The 16,492-nt window shown below is 37.9% G+C and overlaps 1 protein-coding gene across 3 annotated transcripts in view; it reads left to right on the top strand.

Moving 5' to 3' along the window:
• The window catches only part of TRN1 (transportin 1), a 112,216-nt gene that overhangs the window by 7,306 nt on the left and 88,418 nt on the right, over window positions 1-16,492 (top strand). For all 3 annotated transcript variants that reach the window (XR_015689426.1, XM_087671007.1, XM_087671006.1), the window contains exons 2-3: window positions 15,588-15,875; window positions 16,303-16,392. Coding sequence is in view for 2 of the 3 variants with exons in the window: in XM_087671007.1 (XP_087527133.1) it covers window positions 15,588-15,875; window positions 16,303-16,392 (378 nt within the window). In the remaining variant the exon portion in view is untranslated. The remainder of the gene's footprint in view (window positions 1-15,587; window positions 15,876-16,302; window positions 16,393-16,492) is intronic.

Below are 16,492 nucleotides of genomic sequence, written 5' to 3'. Positions count from 1 at the left end.
CCGGGCATAGACGAAGGCATAAGAAGAAGAAGAAGACTAAGTCACTATCTCAACTTGAAAAGAAAATCAAGTTCAGTATGTATGATGGTTCCCGAAATCCTGATCTTCTTCTGAATTTTATTCGTCAATTTCAAATTTTGTATGGTCGTGACAAGTACAAAGAAAAAGAAAAGATTAAGTTTGTAGCTTTACATTTGACCGACTTAGCCCATACTTGGTGGACGGGGTTGGAATATGATCATGCTGCCCCAAAATAATGGCAGTCCTTTGTTCGCATGATACAAAGCCAATTTCTTCCTGTTCATTTCAAAAGAGATGTAAAAATGGAATGGGATCGGCTTTGGCAAAGGAAAAATGAGTCACTTGGTGACTATACCAAGAGATTTTGGGAGCTACTTTTCAAGGTCCAACATTTCAAGAAGATCAGCAGTTCGGAAAAGCTTAGGAAGTTTCAAGGAGGTTTGCATTTTAAACTTCATACTGCTCTTAATCATTATCATTGTTCTAGTCTCAGGGAACTCATTGGCCATGCAAAGACATGGGAAATGGAGCACAATGGCAACAAATCATTCCAAAAGAATGATAAGAAGAGAGTAGCTGATGATGAGGAGTATTCAGCCCCAAATGAAGGACAAAAACAGCGGCAAAAGCAGCCATCAAATCAAAAGAAGATGAAGCCCTATGCACCTTCTAATGCTCCTCAATTTCGCTCCAATCTATACCCACAAGCAAAGCAACTTTTCGAAGAAGAAAAGCAGCGCTTCATGAAAGAAAGTAAGTGCTTTAAATGTGGACAAACAGGCCACATAGCAAAGCAATGTCCAAACAAAGGACAAAGCAAGGTTTTTGACAACAAGCCTAAGTCGCCAGTGAAAATCAATTCTATCAGTGATGTAGTTGCAAACACAACTCACACTCCAGAGATGCGCAAATTATTAAAAGCTTGGGGACAGTTGCAAGGTAAGCAAGCACTATTCTTGATAGATCTTGGGGCGAATGAAAATGCCATTTCCTTGCAATTAGCTAAAGAGCTTGGATTAAAGAATGAAGAGATGGACACTCCGGCAGAAGTTCGCTAAGCTTTAAATGCCAATGAAGATGACACAGTGAAGACTGTGACACCCTACATTGGCAAGCTCAAGTTTCAAATTCAAGGCTACAGTGACGAAGATACCTTCTGTATCGGAGACCTTGATGGTTGCGATGTGATTCTTGGCATGCCCTGGAATCATAGAGTAGATTCAACCATCTTCTCTTAGAAAAAGAAGGTAGAACTCACCAACAAAGGCAAGAAGTACGAGATCCAAGCTGGAGTTTCTGGAGACACCATACCTATGGTAAGCCATATGCAAGTCTCTAGAGCAATTAAGGATTGTGTTCAATGTTGTTTGCTTTATGTCACTGATATAAAAGATAATATGAATGCTGAAAACCAAGAGCGACTTCAGCTCTTGGAAAAGTATAAAGATTGTTTTTTGGAAGATCTTCCTTATCAACTTCTCCCAGAAAGGCCAGAAGACCATCATATTGATATTATTCCGGGCAGTTCTCCTCCTAATATAGCACCATATCGTGTGAGCTGTCCTTAACAAGAAGAAATCAGAAAGCAAGTCGAAGACCTACTCAGCCGTGGGCTAATTAGGCCAAGTAGCTCACCATTTTGTTCACCGGTTCTTTTTGTTCAAAAGAAAGATGGCACATTCAGGATGTGCATTGATTATCGAGCCCTCAACAAAATCACTATGAAGAATCGGTTTTCTATTCCCAAAATTGATGACATTTTGGATCGTCTAGGAGGCTCAAAGGTTTTCAGCCGCATTGATCTAAAGAGTGGTTATCATCAAATTAGGGTAATACCACAAGATGTACACAAAACTGCTTTCCGCACTTCATACGGTCTTTATGAATTCTTGGTGGTTCCTTTCGGATTAACCAATGCACTAGCCACCTTTAATGGAATGATGGAGCGCATCTTTAGAGAGCATCGACAATATGTCGGTACTTTCTTTGATGATATTCTTGTCTTTAGCAAGAATGAAGAGGAGCATCATCAACACTTGGAGATTGTTCTACAATTACTTCAACAAAATCAACTCTTGGTAAATGGTAAAAAGAGTGAATTTTTCATGCATAAAATAAATTACCTTGGGCATGCCATCTCTTCTGAAGGGATTCAGATGGATCCTGAAAAGATCAAGATAATCCAAGAATGGCCTCATCTTCATGATGTACATGAGGTGCGATCGTTTCTTGGCTTATGCTCTTATTACCGCCGCTTCCTCAAGCATTTTGCACATATGGCTTCTCCACTTCATGACATTACAAAGAAGAAGACCTCTTTCCAATGGAAGGAAAAAGAGAAGGCAGCCTTCACAAGGCTGAAAACAGCTCTTACTTCTGGACCTATTTTTATCATTCCAGATTTGGTAAAACCATTTATGGTGGAAGCAGATGCTTGCGGTGATTGTATTGGTGCAGTGCTAAATCAAGAAGGCCATGCCGTAGCCTTTGAAAGCCGCCGTCTAAATGATGTGGGATCAAGGTATGACATTTATGAAAAGGAGCTCTTAGCAGTGGTTCATGCTTTGAAGATATGGAAACATTATCTTTTAGGCAATGAATTCCTTATTAAAACTAACCATCAGAGCTTGAAGTATTTCAAGACTCGAAAGCATTTGTAGGAGAAACATGCAAGATGGGAAAATTTCTTGTCTATATTTCATTTTCAAATTATGTACACTCCAAGGAAACAAAATGTAGTTGCTGATGCACTTTCTAGAGTGCCTCACATTGCAACTATTACAGTGGCTCATTATGAAGATTTTCAAACGATGAAGAATACTTATGATGAAGATACCGATTTTGCAGCAATTTGGTCAAATTTACAGCAACGGGGTTCTCATCCAGATTATTCCATCAAAGACGGTTACCTTCTCATGAACAATTGCCTTTGTGTCACTCTTCCTGTTCGACAAAAGGTGCTTAAAGAAAGTCATGAACCCCCTTATGCAGGGCATAGAGGGAGGGCAGCCACTCTAAGTGCAATTGAGTGCTACTTTTATTTGCCAACATTACGAAGAGATACACATAACTTCATTGAGGCTTGTCTAGTATGCCAAAAATCCAAGTATGATAGGCAGAAGACTCCAGGATTGTTGCAACCTCTTCCAGTGCCCAAAGATCCATGGGAATCTATCACAATGGATTTCATCTTAGGTATTCCAAGAACACCTCAAGGTCATGATATGATTTGGGTCATAATTAATCGATTCAGCAAGCAATCACATTTTATTCCATGTCATAAAACATTGAAATCCGCACAAGCTACAAGACTTTTCATTCAACATATCTTCAGATTACATGGTATGCCTTCTGAGATCATTTCAGATAGATACTCCAAATTCACAAGTAACTTTTGGCATGCTTTATTTGAGAATTTGGAAACCACTTTAAAGTTCTCCTCAGCTTTTCATCCTCAAACTGACGGCCAAACAGAGGTGATGAATCTCACTCTTTTGGATATGTTGAAAGCTTATGTTAGTGAACATAAGTCACAATGGGAGAAATATCTTCCATTATTGGAGTTTGCTTACAACAATACAGTGCACTCATCCACAGGGAAAGCTCCAAATGAAATAGTACAGGGTAAAGTGATTCCTCCTCCAATTATTCGCACTACAGATAAGATTTTTGCTGCTGATGAGTTTGCTTCAGATTTAAAAACAGCAATGGATCAAGTTCAAGCCACTATCAAAGTTGCCCAAGAGCGACAAAAGAAGCAAGCAGATAAACGAAGAAGACCTTTGGCTTTTGAAAAATGTCAATATGTCTTGCTAAAGTTTGATAAAAGCAGGCTCAAACAAGGTTCCGGTCAAAATTCATCTTTTCCAAAGCTCTCCAGTAGATACTTTGGACCCTTCAAAGTGATTGAGAAAATAAATGAAGTTTCTTATCAACTTGAGCTTCTTGCTCATTGGAAAATACACAATGCTTTTCATGTAAGTTTGCTAAAACCTTACATAGGACCAGAACCAAAGAAACCCATTACTGAAGATGCCCCAGAAGTTGAAGAAACAGAGCAACTCTTGGAACCTGAACAGATTTTGTTTCACAAGGATCGAACCACAAGAAGTGGCCTTGTGAGACGAAAATTCTTACTAAAATTCAAGAATCTACCCACAACAGATACACAGCAGGTAAATGAAAAATTCTTGAAGGATTACCCAGACATTCTTCAGCCATATCAAGAAGCTTTTCAGTTGAGGACAACTGAATAAAAGCTAGAGGGCTGTCACAACTCTATAGAAACAGAATTTGTATTCTTTTTCATTGATTTGTCTATATAATGATTTATTAAATTTGTTTCCTTTGCACTAATTAGATATAAAGAAAAGTACATTGGAGCTGGCCGCCACTGATGAGTGGTCACAGGTTATGGTGGACCCACGCGGTTGGTTAGAGAAAAGATGGTTCACACTTCCACCTATATGGCCCGATTGGACGCCTGTGACCAAAACTCACGCATATCAGGGTTAGACTCGCACATAAAGGATTGATGCCTTGAAGTGTGGGCTAGATCCGTCAGAACAGACAGTTACAATCAACAAGATGGCATGATCATGAAATGCTTGTACAACGTGCATGTGTGGGCTGAAAGCTTGAAATGCACATTTCTTTGCATAGGAAAGTTTCATGAAGATTCTGATACCGTTTTTGTGATGTACACGGAAAAAGCTTTTATATGACACCCATATTGGGGGGTTCCCTAAATTTTAGGAGGTCCCTAAATTTTAGGAGCCTCAAATTAGCCTAAAAATGCTAGTCCTAAAAAATAGGGATATCATTCTAAAAATAGTAATTTTTGTACTCTGATCGTGCTTACTAAATTTAGTTGTTTCTATTCTTGACAGTATTCAGTCCAAAAAGGAAGGCCATAGAGAAGAGAAGTGTCAAACAAGTTTCCAAGTGTCCCACCACTTGTCACATCTCATGACATGTGGCTAGACACTTGTCTTGTGCTACTCCACTTTCCCCTTTTGTACTAGCTCTTCCCTTTCCTATAAATAAGAGCTCGTTTTTCTTCATTCAGCATCATTTTTCTTTGTTGTAAACTCATGTACAGCACCCACAGATAGCCAGAAACTGGCCCCATCCATCCCCATCATCATTCCCCACTTCTCCATTATCAAATTCCTCCTAATTCCCTCTTCTATCACTGTTGTTTTACAAGACAACAAGCCTGTAAATTCATTACAACACCTCCTTCTTGAGCTTTTTCTTCCATTTTAGCAACAAGAAGCAAGCCCTATCCATGTACTGCTGATCAACGATGAAGAAAGGCTGATTTCCCCTCTTTCTTCTCTCATACTGTAAAGAAATCAGTTCTTATCATTGCATAATAGATAATGCATGTGTGTTTGTACATCTTTGCGTGATCTTGTGAGAGTGAGAATTACGTCTCCTCACTCTCAGGTTGATTGTAACTGAGCTCTTCCCTAAGGGACTTGGGTTGAGCAAAAATACATTCCTTCGGGGAGGGGGGGGGGGGGTTGCCCATCTTCAACCCTTAATCTTGTCTCCATTACTTTAACATTTTCATGGCTGTAATTTTGTGAGTAATTTTTCATTTTCAGATTTAAGTGTCCATTCTCTTTTATATTAAATCTCGAAAACAAGCGAATATCATAATTGTTAAGCATACTATGTTGTTCGGGCGTTTACAATATGTGGGAGAAGTTACGGATGTTGTATGAGGTTCTGTCAACCATACAAGTTATGACTCTCTATGGTTAGCTCCAGACCATGTGGTTCTAGCCTAAGGATATGATCTAGTCTTTTTTGCTTTGGGTTATATAGGTATAGGATTTGGAACTGGCCTTTCTCCTCAGATAGAATGGTAATAACCTGATTTAATAGTAATTAAAGCAAGTAATTAATTCACATAAATTTTGGCGTCCCTTGCAATATTTCTTTAGCTTTCATTGCAAATGGTTGGAGTACAACTAAGATTCTTTGATCCCAAGTGCTAATCCAAGTGCCACTTGGTGTCAAAACTAACTAGCAAGCCTTTAAACCAATTTGCCCCTTGGTTTGCTTGGGGATTGGCTTTCACCATGCTCCTTGAAAAGCAAATTAGGCCCCAAATCTGATATGGACTGGTTGGTCTCTTGAATCTCCTTGAAATTCTTTAATTTTCAATTGTTGGAATTGAAGTCCTAGGCCTGCAATTATGAGCATGCATCCCAAGGTGGTTGCCAAACCCTAATTTTTGCTATAAGTTAGGGTTTACAAGCTATAGTGGAGATTTTCCAATCTCTCCTTCTTTGGTAATTGAAATGGCTGGATTTTTTTGAGATAAATTAAGAGATGGCTATAGGATGAGAAAGAATGCTATAGAGCAAGAAATTTCAGAGTTTCATCGCAAGGAAAGCTGTAAAACTGTGTTGCCTTGCTCAAATAGCCATGGAGGCTGTCCTTACAACTTAGGACTACTGGAAAGGCTATTGTCCCCTCTTGTATGTTGTTACTTGCACCAGAATGGCCTTGGGCTGCTATCTCCTACACTTGGAGGGCTCTAAAGTGCTGTCACTTGCTGTAGGAGTGGTCCTTGGTGGTTGCAAATCACATCAACAATATCTCCTTGTTCTCTAACAGTCTCCTTTTCTTTCACAATGGCTAGAATAGGCTTCCACCAAACCTCGAGAAATGTTTTTTCCACTTGCACGGGCAAGTTTTGCTAAGTGGCAATCCTCTCATTCCAATTTTCAGCATTATCTAGCTTATTAAATTAATTTTATAATTATTCTAGTGTCCAAAAAATAATTCCACCAATCAATAATTAAATTGGCTATGCCAATTTGTCTTTCAAGTATCCTTGAAAGTAGTTATTTGCCCTTAGAATGTCATTAATTGATAAATTAATGCCGAGTCTCTAATGTCACCATTGACATTAGTGGCAAATAAATTAGTCTAGGCCAAAATTTGACACTGGTTACCACCTAGTACCTATCAAACATAACTTGGCAGTAAAACTGAGACTTCAGGGTCTTGGGTCCCACACTGTGAAATAATTAACTTGCACCTCACAGGTGTACCATTAGCACATTTGATTAACTTTTAATCAAATGCTAAGCAAATCAATAAAATTTCATGTCCTCGTCACAGGATCAGCTTTAGTACATGTGAGTTGCCCTTTCAAAGGCTGTTTATGTTGTTGGTCTATTTTTTCACCTCAAGGGACAATGTCCAAGTGGCACTTGTTGCATGAGCATTCTCAACATGTAGTATCCTTTGCATCTCATTGTGTAGAGTACCAAAAGGTGGATCTTGAGTTGTCTCCACCAAAGGTTCTTTTACCACACCACCAAATCTTAATCAACCCTTTCCTCGTTATTGATGCCCTCGAGTGGATGGGTAGCTTGTTTGTTTTGTGATGGGTTTGGTCTAAATCAGTAACCAAATACTCCTTAATCCAATCTTGTTTTTGATTAAGGGCTAATTAATGACTTGGTCATTAGTGATACTTGCCCTGTCCTTGTATCACAAAATGTGTACACTTATCCACTGCATAGACCAGTGTCAATTTATTCGTTCCCAGTGCAATGGTCATCGTACCAAGAGTTAGAGTTCATTTTAATCAATCATTAAGCTGATTTTTTTGTTCTAGTCATAGAGCCCATATTGGCTTTAATGGTTGGGAGGTGAGCATGATGTTCGTTTCCTTTATGCTTGTCTTGTATGGCTTGCGGTGTGTTGTATGTGCAAGCTGGATCCTAGTAGTGTGTTACGACATTGAATCTTGTGATGGGACCTTGACTCAATGTATTGTAAAGAAATGCCCTAAATGTAGAAAACACAAATACAATCGTACAAGGGTAATTTAGAGACAATGAACACAATGAATAATCTGGAATGGATGAATCTAAATAATACAATGTGCATGCAGCAAACACACTATGGAATGAATGAATATTGTATCTTAAACTTTTGTCTTGAGGACTAAGGCAAAGGTAATGAGTAGAAGAGTGTCGTATTTTGATGAATCTTGAAACACAACAAGGCAGCCTCTGAAAACGTCTAGCAACAGCAAATACAACAATGTGGATGCCACATTAGTTTCGGACAAGAAGAGAGAGAATTTGTAAGCATAGCTACTAGAGTGTGAGTGATAGTTTGGACGGCTTGAGAAAGGTCAAAACGCAGTAGTGTGATGTGGGTGACAGTTGATATGGATCAAATGCAACCTTTTGGAGTGAATGCAGCCTATGGGAAGTGATGTGTTGGGGGTGTGTGTAGATGCAATAAACACAGCCCAAATCAGGTCACCAGCTGCAAATGCAGCTTCTTGGAGGTAGGCGACGGCTAGCAACAGCATTATGGGGTGTGAACAACGAGATGATGGTTGGAAATAAACACCAGAAGGATGTAGATAGTGTAAGGCAGCTTCGTTGAGACGTCCTCTACGAATGGGGTATGGAAAGCGAAGTTCTAGCACTTGAAACTTGCAATAAACGAGATTGGACCAAGTGAGAGGGCAACTTGTCTATTTACAAAAAGTTTGGGGCCTCCTAAATTAGGGTTTACATGTGGGACATTGCAACTCTCTCGAACGGCTCTTGGTTTAAAAGAATGGTTAAAATTCATTAACTAACTTGAGTTTTGAGGCTGTTTAATGAAAGCTAATGATAATTCACCTCAACATATACTATTGATCCTAGGGTTAGGTTGAGCCTGTTTTGGCATCATTATTGGGAGATGATTTTGTTGTTCATCCATTCATGTTTCCTTCTATTCTTGGTATGGTGTTTGCCATATAATGTGCATATGTTGAAAATTTATGTTGACCTTTGATTGGTGTTAGCCTAAGAGAACGATCCAACCCATGGAGGATATGTTACTTGCATGCTTGTCTCTCATCGACTATTAGAGTGAGAGTGCTACTGTCCACAAATTGACTTTGCTTATAATAGAGCTACGTGTTCGATTATGGGATATAATCTAGTCATGTAGACGTATAAGAAAAAACCATTCATTATAATGTAATTGAAAGAAGTAAAAATGCAATCTCAAGTGGTTGTTTTGCACCACATGCAAGAAATGTTAACAATTGTAAAGGAAAGCATTAAAAAAAGTTTAGCTTGATTGTGTTCTGTTTAGAAAAGTTGTTTAAATTTCGAGGTTTAAGTTATTGTCCTATCATTGAGAATCGATGATAGGACAATAACTTAAAGATGATGGGAAGGCGTGTAGTGTGCTTTTTAGAGAATGTGTAGGTATAGGAGTTTTAACCCTGATATACTTGAGTTCCAATTGGGTGCATGAGTTCTAATCTTAAGTACCCAATCGGGTATTATAGGTGGAACTGTCTATTGTATTTTCTTTAACCCATTGGGTAGGTCCACCACAACCTATGATCACTCATCATTGGCTAGCTCTATTGTACTTTTCTTTATGTCTAGTAACCTGTAAGTGTAAAAGGAAACAATTAAATATATAAATAACGACATTGGAACAGCGGTAGCATGATCTAGGATGCATCTCAGTGGTAGAGAACTGCATTCAGGGCTGTTCTGCTCAGGTAATAGCTGATTTGGGCCATTTGACAATTCCTAGTGCAGAATATAGACTGAATTCTGTGACTGAGAATAGCTTGGGTGATTCAAGAGCTGAAAATCAAAGATTTCCCTTTGCTTTGCTACTGTTCTCTTCTTCCTTTGTGAATTTGGGCATTCTCAGCACTAATGCGCTGATTCAGGTCTGAAACTCAGCAAAGATTAGGGTTTTTCAGTTCCCTTGGAATATGTGATAGCAAATCTCAGCTATGCATGAAGGGTATTTGTTGTTAAATTTGCAGCAAACCTTTGTGAAGAATTAGTCATCTACAACAAGGGTGCCTTGCATGCAATTTAGAAAGATCCAATTGGGACCCCACATACTCCCACATACTCCAAAGTAAGGGGCAAATTAGGGGAATTTGCTGCTGGTCATTTAGAGCAGCCAAATGTTCCAGATTTTGTAAGAGAATTGGCTCGGTCAATAGAGGAAGGGGAGACTAGAGGACAAATCCCTTGAGTTTGTGGCAGGGCCTTCATCTTTTGGGGGATTCAATCATTCTTTTGGTTGTACAACAAAATTGTGAAAGACAAACTAAAGAAATACCACAAGGGGCACCAATTTTGGGAATCCAACCAAACTACAATAGCAAGGTGTTACCATGTACTAAGAAATGCCCTCTTAAGACAAAAAGGATATACAATTTTCTTCTAGTATTGTATTGCGACAGTCCTCTAGCTTTACCATCAAGATTTGCAATATAGAAGGTATCTTTGTCGTTATAGCCTTGAATGTGAAATTTGAGCTTGTCAATGTAGGGTATTGCGGTCTTCACTATATCTACATCATCACTTAAAGCTTGGGAAACATATGCTGGAGTCTCCATCTCTTCATTATTTAATCCAAGCTCTTTAGCCCACTCCATGAAAATGATGTTTTCCTTTGCTCGAGGGTCTATTAAGAATAGTGCTTGCTTATTTTTTTTTGTTTGCAACTATATCATTGACAACATTGATTGTCATTGGGGACTTGGACTTGCCCTCGAAAACTTAGCTTTGTCCTTTGTTTGGACATTGCTTTGCTATGTAGCGTATTTGTCCATATTTAAAACACTTCTCTTCCTTTACAAAGTATTGCCTTTGTTCTTTAGAAAGTTGCTTGGCTTGTAGGTATAGATTGGGCGGAATTAAGGAGCATTTGGATATGTATAGAGCTTCATCTTCCTTTGATTTGATAGTTGCTTTTGTGGTTGGTTTTGTGTTTCTTTTGAGGCTAATACTCCTCATCATCAATCTTTTTCTTTTTATTTTTTAGTTGGAATCATTTGTTGCCATATGCTCCATTTCTCATGTCTCAACGTGGTCTGCGACTTCTCTGAGACTAGAACGATAATAATGATTAAGAGAGTGTGAAGTTTAAAATACAAATCTCCTTGGAAGTTCCGAAACTTTCAGAGCTACTAATTTTCTTGAAATGTTGGACCTTCAAAAGTAGCTCCTAAAATCTCTTTGTGTAGTCATCAAATGACTCATTTTTTTGTTGCCAGAGCCGATCTCATTCAATTTTTCATCTCTTTTGAAATGAAGAGGAAAGAAATTGGCCTTGTATCATGTGAATGAAGGACCACCATGACAAGGTTGTCATGTCCAATGGTGTTTGATTAGTACCGTCCGAAACTAGTATGGTACTAATTGGACTAATAAATCTTGGATATATGTTTGATGCCATGCCCGATGAAAAAAATATTAATATAATTTTAATACCTATACTTAATGTTGGGACTCAAAATAATACACTTTAAACATTTAGAGACTTTATACCAGGAGTTTACATATTAAGAGCTTGAGGATAGAGCGGATGACCGATGGAGAGCTTGAAAGTGGAGGCAGGGTGGAGATATAGCAAAGGAGAGCTTGAGGGAGTGGGATTAGAGAGCAAATTAGAGAGAGAGAGAGAGGGAGACTATATTGCTAAAGGAGGGCAAGGAGAGAGAGAGAGAGAGAGAGAGAGAGAGAGAGAGAGAGAGAGATTGGGGTATTCACAAGTGTGTTGTGGAGAGGAAGCCTAGACAACACCTACAATTTACCTTGAAAATGACCCAAAATGGTCACAAATAGGCCCTTGAAACAGTTGGATAGTTTCCATTAGATGCCATCGGATGTGTTGTACTAAATAGGACAGATTAGAGGAGTTGACTCGTTTGTCGGACATGGACAACTAAGCACCATGATTGATTTTGGTGCAACATGATCATATTTCAATCTCGTCTACCAATTATGGGCTAGGTCCATTAAATATAAAGCTTTAAACTTAAATCTTTTTTTCCCCCTTATATTGGTTATAAGAATACAAAATTTGAAATTGATGAATAAACTTAAGAAAAAGATTAGGATTTTGAAAACTATCAACATATTGAATTTGATCCTTTTTAAGTGGAGATAGTGACTTGGTCTTCTTCTTCTTATGCCTTCGTCTATGATAAGATCTTGAGGTTGATGATGGTGAAGTGGTTGATGGGGATGAAGATGGAGACAATGTTGAGGAATATTGATGTCTTTGTCTTGATGGTGAGGTCTTCCACGAGAAGTGTGTGACTCTTTGTCCCTTGATGAGGGTTCATCAGAAAAGATATTGGATGTCTTAGAAAGAGAGGATAGACTTTGATGCAATCTCTTTCTTTGCCTTGAAGTAGAGTAGGACCTTTTATTTGTTCCACTATGTCTTGTGGAACTAGTTGGGCTTTTTGATTTGCTCCTTTCATTGCTATGGCTTTGTCTCCTTGAGGTAGATGTGTTTCTTTTCTTGAATTCTTTGGGTTTCTAAACTCTTTTTAGTTTGAGAAGTGGCTCATGAATATGTTGATTTTTCTCTTTAAGGATTTGAATGGCTTAAAAGGCAGCACTCAACTCTTCCATTGGGACACCAAGAAAAATATGCTCAAGCACTCAATGCAAGGGTTGAAAATAGATAAACTTATAATTGTAAGCACTACTAGTGTTGGAGTGAGGATTGAGCCAAAGCTTTGATATCATTGTAAATCCCCCAAACAACATAGTATGCTTGATAATTATAATATTTGCTTATTTTCGAGATTGAACTATTTGAGAAAATAGAAAGAACAAATATTTGAGGCTGAATATGACAATTATTTAGAAAATTACAGCCATGAGCACCTTTAAAAAATGAAGACTATTGAGAGTTGAAGATGGGCAAATTTCTTCGAAGGAACGTATCTTTGCTCACCCCAAGTCCCTTAGGAAAGAGGTTAGTTACAATCAGCCTGTCATGTAAAAGATGTATATGCATACATGTATCACTTACTATGCAATGAAAACAATAGATTTCTTTACAAGATAAGAGTAAAAGGAGAAAAAATCAACATTTTCTTTGTTATTGAATAACAATATATTGATATGGTTTTCTTCTTGTTTTTGAAATGGAGAAGAGCTTGCGAAGGAGGTGTTATAACGAATTTATAAGGCCGCTGTCTTGTAAAACAATAGCAAGAGAAGAGAGAATATGGATGTATTCAATGATGGAGTGAATGATGATGATGATGGTGGATGGGGCTAACTTTAGGGTATCTTTAATTGCTGTACATGAGTTCATAACCAAGAAAATTGATGTAGAATTAGGAAAAACGAGCTGTCTTTTAAGAGAAAGAGGAGAGCTAGTACAAAAAGGGAAAGTGGAGTAGCATAAGACAAGTGTCCAAGCCACATGTCATGAGCTGTGACAAGTTGTAAGACACTTGGATTCTTGGTTGATATGTGTCTTGATACTTGTCTATTCTCTATTGTCTTCCTTTTTGGACTAAACATTGTCAAAAATAGAAATTACCAAATTTAATAAGTATTAGTAAAACACAAAACTTACCGCAATCTCTATTTTTTAGGGCTAGCAGTTTTAGGGCAATCTAAGGCTCTTAAAATTTAGGGATGTCATATGAAAGCTCTTTTCAAGTACATTATAAAAATAATAATGTAATCTTCATATAACTTTCATATATTAAGATATGTGCATTTTAAGATTTTAGCCTACACATGCACATTCTACGAACATTTCACGATCATATCATCTTGTTGATTGTAATTGTTTATCCTGGCCTCAGTTTCGATCACGAATTCAATCAGGTCATATAGGTGAAAGTATGCATAATCTTTTTCTTTAATCTATTGCATGGGTTCACCATGACGTGTGACTACTCACCAATGACTAGCTCTAATGCACTTTTCTTTGTGTCTAGTACGTGCAAAGGAAACAAATTTAATAAATAATGAGATATGCAAAATAATAGAAAGGATACAAAGTCTTTCTATTGTGTTGTGACACATCTAACTGAGAGACAACTATGTCAGATTTTGGAATCACAAATGATTTTTGTTTTACCTTATACCACTTCCTTTCAGATCTTCCAACACATGGATTATTGTAAGCGCGGGAAAGAAGTGAGAATGATAATACTTTGAACTTAGTCGGTACTATGTTGAGAGGGGAATCGGCCCCTCCCTCTTTATTGGAATTTATTGAAACAAAACCACGGGCACCAAGTGCTTGAATCATATACAAAAGGGCTGATTTGTTGCAATTCTTAAAATTAGGGTTTTGAAACCCTAATTTTTGCAAACTCGGGCAACTAGCTGATTTTCTTCTTTAGTGCTTGGAGTAGATCAAACTAAGTGGAAAGTGCTTCTTGGATGAGAGATAGATAGAATAATTCAAAGCATATGGCTGAAATTTTAGCATGAGAGCTTATTCCAAATGAAAAAGGAGATTTTCAATATATAGGTGTGGGGGTTGGATGCTCAAAAGTGGAAAGTAGAGGTTACAAATGACAAATGTTTGTTGAAAATGAAAACTGTAAGGACACTTGTCTCTTCAAAATGATACATGTCCTCTTTTAAATGCCACATGTCACTTTTCTAGATAAAGAAGCTTCCTAATCTTCTATTCTAAAAATCTCTCAAATGGTTAAAAATTTGAGATAGTTGCTAAATACAAAATTGTTCCTTGTGAAATTCGGGAGCCTTTGTTGCGAACAAAATTTCCATTTGAGCAACTTTCAAAAATAGTAACCTCCTAAAATTTAGGAATTGCCAAATTTAGCTTTTGGAGAGCTTCATTATATAGGTTTACCGGTTCATGGTTTGTTTCTTCAATCATGAGGATTTGGTTTTACTCTTGAAGCCACTCGTTATATGGGCTTCTAGTTAATGTGACTATTTGAGTGTAAAAGTCTTAGTCATCTGAGCTTTTTGGTCAATTTGACCACCCGACTAAACTTTTAATTTCTCTTGGGCATCTCATCAAGGACGACCCAAGTATAATTATAGGGCGTTTGGGCCACTGGCCACGCTTAAATAGAAAGATGAATATTTAATCATATTTTGAAATACTTAAATAATACAAATTTCCTTACAAATTACATGAGCATCAAAGTAAATTGGAATCAGTGAGTCAATATATCCTTGTAACAATTGATATACAAAAGGTTTGTACAGTTAAGGTCCTTGGTATGGATCCCCAACCTTGCTTATGAGCTTAAGTGTTTGTATGTGAGTTTGAGATTTTGAGTTTGACTTTTGGTTTTCTTTCTTTTCATGTTTGTACCAGGGAATAGCTTTCAAAATCTTTCTTAATTAATGATAGATTTATAATGCATGATATGGGTTTTTGAGAGTGAGGCACTAAAAAATTGTCAATACTTGAGAATGCTCGGAAAACTAGCTTTGTGACTTGGATGATGTGTACAACTTGTTTTGTCAAAGTCAAAGATAATGCAGCAATAGGATAGTTTGCAGTTGCCAAATTCATTTATGCATTGGTCCCGAGTAGGATTCGTCCTTGTCATAACGAGGAAGAAGAAGAACTGAGCTAGAGGTTTTGGGTTGTCTGATATCTGCTTTAGAAAGCTGTGTATGTTACGCCACTAAAATTATCTGTCTGAAGGTTGGCTGTGAAGTGCCCGTCGTTGTTTTGTGACTCTGCAGCTGAATTGCCCTTGAGATATTTCTGATAATAAAATTGCTTTGCAGGGACAATCTGTTGAAGTCAGACAAGTAGCAGGCTTACTTCTGAAGAACAGTCTTAAAGCTCATTATTCAAAGGTTGTCCCAGAATATCAAGAATATATAAAGGCCGAATTGCTGCCATGTCTTGGGGCCTCTGATAGACATATACGAGGGACAGTAGGCACTGTCATAGCAGTCGTGATTCAACAAGGTGGTGTGCAAACTTGGCCTCAATTGCTGAATGCATTCCTCCAGTGCTTGGATAGCAATGATTACAATCATGCAGAGGGAGCTATGGATGCTCTGTCAAAGGTATACTTTTAAAAACTGTGAATATCGTCTAGAAACTGTGTTCTAACTTCTAATCCTTATATTTCTTACACGGAATTGTGCATCTGCACTTATGTTGGCCAGATCTGTGCACCACGTCTTTGTTATTCAGTAGGCTGCCATCAATGGGCATGCCCCACAAGTATCTTGTCCTTCTACACAAGAAAATTTACATCAAAGCTTAGGGATTAAGGAAGATCATCTGATCTCATGTACTATAACTTTATAACGCTCAAGGTTATATCTTGTTCAGTTGCATGTGCATAGCAATCAGCAGGCTCTCGATGCCCAATTGTGCTATTTTGAAGCTATCCAGTTTTGTTAGTTTTTGGCTCTCCAGAGTCCACAAGTTCACTACTGAAAGTAGCTTGCATTTTCTCTACATGACCATGCCTTTTAATTGGATCAGATTTGTGAGGATACACCAGAGGAATTGGATGCAGATGTCAAGGGCATTTCTGAAAGACCCATCAATGTCTTTTTACCAAGACTACTAAAGGTTGAGTCCAGGACAAGTTTAATTCGTATGCACTTTATGACTAGCAACATGTGAAGGCACATGAAGTATGCTGGTCTTATAATTTGACGTGTCTTTGCAG

The sequence above is a fragment of the Lygodium microphyllum genome, chromosome 29 (assembly GCF_053477565.2).
Source record: "Lygodium microphyllum isolate KBCC chromosome 29, Lygodium_microphyllum_v1.1.10, whole genome shotgun sequence".
Classification (NCBI taxonomy): Eukaryota; Viridiplantae; Streptophyta; class Polypodiopsida; order Schizaeales; family Lygodiaceae; genus Lygodium; species Lygodium microphyllum.
This window is presented reverse-complemented; position numbering and strand designations above follow the sequence as displayed.